Source organism: Dendroctonus ponderosae, unplaced genomic scaffold (genome assembly GCF_020466585.1).
Source record: "Dendroctonus ponderosae isolate FM_Combo_2020 unplaced genomic scaffold, Dpon_F_20191213v2 Dpon_F_20191213_1392, whole genome shotgun sequence".
NCBI classification, from domain to species: domain Eukaryota; kingdom Metazoa; phylum Arthropoda; class Insecta; order Coleoptera; family Curculionidae; genus Dendroctonus; species Dendroctonus ponderosae.
The window spans coordinates 1-2101 of record NW_026017522.1 but is presented as its reverse complement, the minus strand read 5'-3'; the positions used below and the strand labels follow the sequence as shown (position 1 = coordinate 2101).

At 52.3% G+C, this 2101-nt stretch overlaps 1 protein-coding gene across 1 annotated transcript; it reads right to left on the bottom strand.

The window, feature by feature from the left end:
- Positions 1 to 309: 309 nt before the first annotated feature.
- LOC125503224 (ATP-dependent RNA helicase DHX8-like) lies at positions 310 to 2035 on the bottom strand. Its single transcript, XM_048663261.1, has 4 exons — positions 1988 to 2035; positions 1143 to 1381; positions 663 to 1090; positions 310 to 603 (listed from the first exon to the last, which is right to left on the bottom strand). The coding sequence occupies exons 2-4, from the start codon at positions 1375 to 1377 to the stop codon at positions 325 to 327; spliced, it is 942 nt and encodes a 313-aa protein (XP_048519218.1). The 5' UTR covers positions 1378 to 1381; positions 1988 to 2035; the 3' UTR covers positions 310 to 324.
- Between the last annotated feature and the right edge of the window lie 66 nt (positions 2036 to 2101).

Genomic DNA, 2101 nt, shown 5'->3' with positions numbered 1-2101 from the left:
GCGTTTTACAGTCGGCAATTTTGTTGCGGCTATTTTCTTGCAGCTATATTTTTAGTACTCCGCTCTACAGTGTGCAATGTTAAACTTCCCATTTAGACAAATCCATCAAGCGTACCAACTATTCCCTATACGTAAAAAAATCCAAAGTTTGTTTGTTTGTTTGTTTTGTTTTCGCTTGAGGTTACAATTATATTGCCAAGGAAATTAGTGTGATTAACATAATGCTGGTGATTTATATTACTATGAACGAACAGTTGGCAGCCTGAAAAGAACCAGAAAAGTCACTAAAATTGCGACCAGCTGCAAGAAATTTTCGGTTTGGAACTATAGAGCCGGCAAGTGCAATAAAAGTTGCCGGCAACTCAAAAACTGAAAAAACGCGCAAGCGTAGTTGCGGGCAATCAAAATAGCCGACTGTAAAAACAGATGGTTTGCAAGTTCGACGCTTAACAAACAGATGGCGCTCACCGTCGTTGCCAGATTGGTGCGCTGGATCTCGGGCACCGGAGTGGGGAGCATCTCGTCGCGGTAGGCGCGCTCGGTGTAGAGGCGGTAGCACTTGCCGGGGCCGGTGCGGCCTGCGCGGCCCGCCCTCTGTTTGGCCTGCGCCTATCAGAACATTAAGCCCCGCCCCCCTCGACAAGCCAGCGGCCGGCACTCACCTGCGAGATGGGCGTGACCACCAGCGAGTCCATGCCCGTCTTCGAGTTGTAGACCTTCTGCTTGACGAAGCCGGGATCGACCACGTAGAAGATGCCGTCGATCGTGAGCGACGTTTCGGCTATATTGGTGGCGATCACCACTTTGCGGCTGCCGGGCGGCGCCGGGTCGAAGATGCGCGTCTGCATTTCGGAGGGCAGCGCCGAGTAGACGGGCAGAATGATCAGCTCGGGCACCTCCGGCCCCAGCGACTTCATGCGCTCGTAGAGGATCTCGCAGGCGGTGTCGATCTCCTCCTGCCCGGTGAGGAACAGCAGGATGTCGCCGGGCGGCTCGCGCAGGTGGATCTGCATCACTGTGATCAGGCTGGCGTCCAGGTAGTCCGTCTCCGGCTCCTTGGTGTAGAGGACCTCCACCGGGAAGGTGCGCCCTGCAGGAAGAGGGGGTGAGACTAGACCAGACTACCTACCCACTGGACCTACCTGGGATGGTGAAGATGGGCGCCTCGAAGAAGTACTGGGAGAACTTGACGGCGTCCAGCGTGGCGGAGGTGACGATCAGCTTGAGCTCGGGCCGCTTGGTGACGGCCTGCTTCAGCAGGCCGAAGAGCACGTCGGTATGGATGGTGCGCTCGTGCGCCTCGTCCAGCATCACCACGGCGTAGCCTTTTAGGTCCAGATCCATCAGGCACTCGCGCAGCAGCATCCCGTCCGTCATGTACCTGCAACAATGTCATTGTCGGAAACTATGGAAACTACTGTTAAGAGGGCAGGTGGAAAAAATGTCCGTTTTTGGTGGCTCTTGACAGTTTCCAGAAGTTTCAGTCGCACAGACTACAGAGTATAGATTGGACAGTTTTGCTGTCCCGCCAACATGATTTTGCTGAATGCAGCCACTGAGAGGCGTCTGATGGAGGGGGGAGAGGAGACCCCTACAGCATGGCCTGCTAGACGCCCAGATCTAACTGCGTTAGACTTTCCCGTATGGAGCAGGATACAAATTTGGTTTATGCCGGAGAAATACGTACAAAGGAGGAATTAAAACAGCGCATTACAGATGCCGCTATTACCCTAAAAGCTCGTTCACACGGTGACATTAATGTCGTAAAATGAATGCCCCGACAATGTCATTGTCGGAAACTATGGAAACTACTGTTAAGAGGGCAGGGGGAAAAAGTGTCCGTTTTTGGTGGCTCTTGACAGTTTCGCGAAGTTTCAGTTTGATTTAACGGAAAGACAAGTTGTAAGTTGTAACGAACCAAATCTGTTTAAAATAAGCGCGACAGGGCGGTTGGTCAGGGGGCGGGGCTGGCCAGCCGGATACCTACTTGATGATGGTTTCCGGGCTGGTGCAGTCAAAAAAGTCAAAATGCAGCAAATTTAAGTGTCTTTAAATCGGGTTTTTGTTTTTAAAGTGGTTCCAGTTGCAAAGGAGTTGAGAG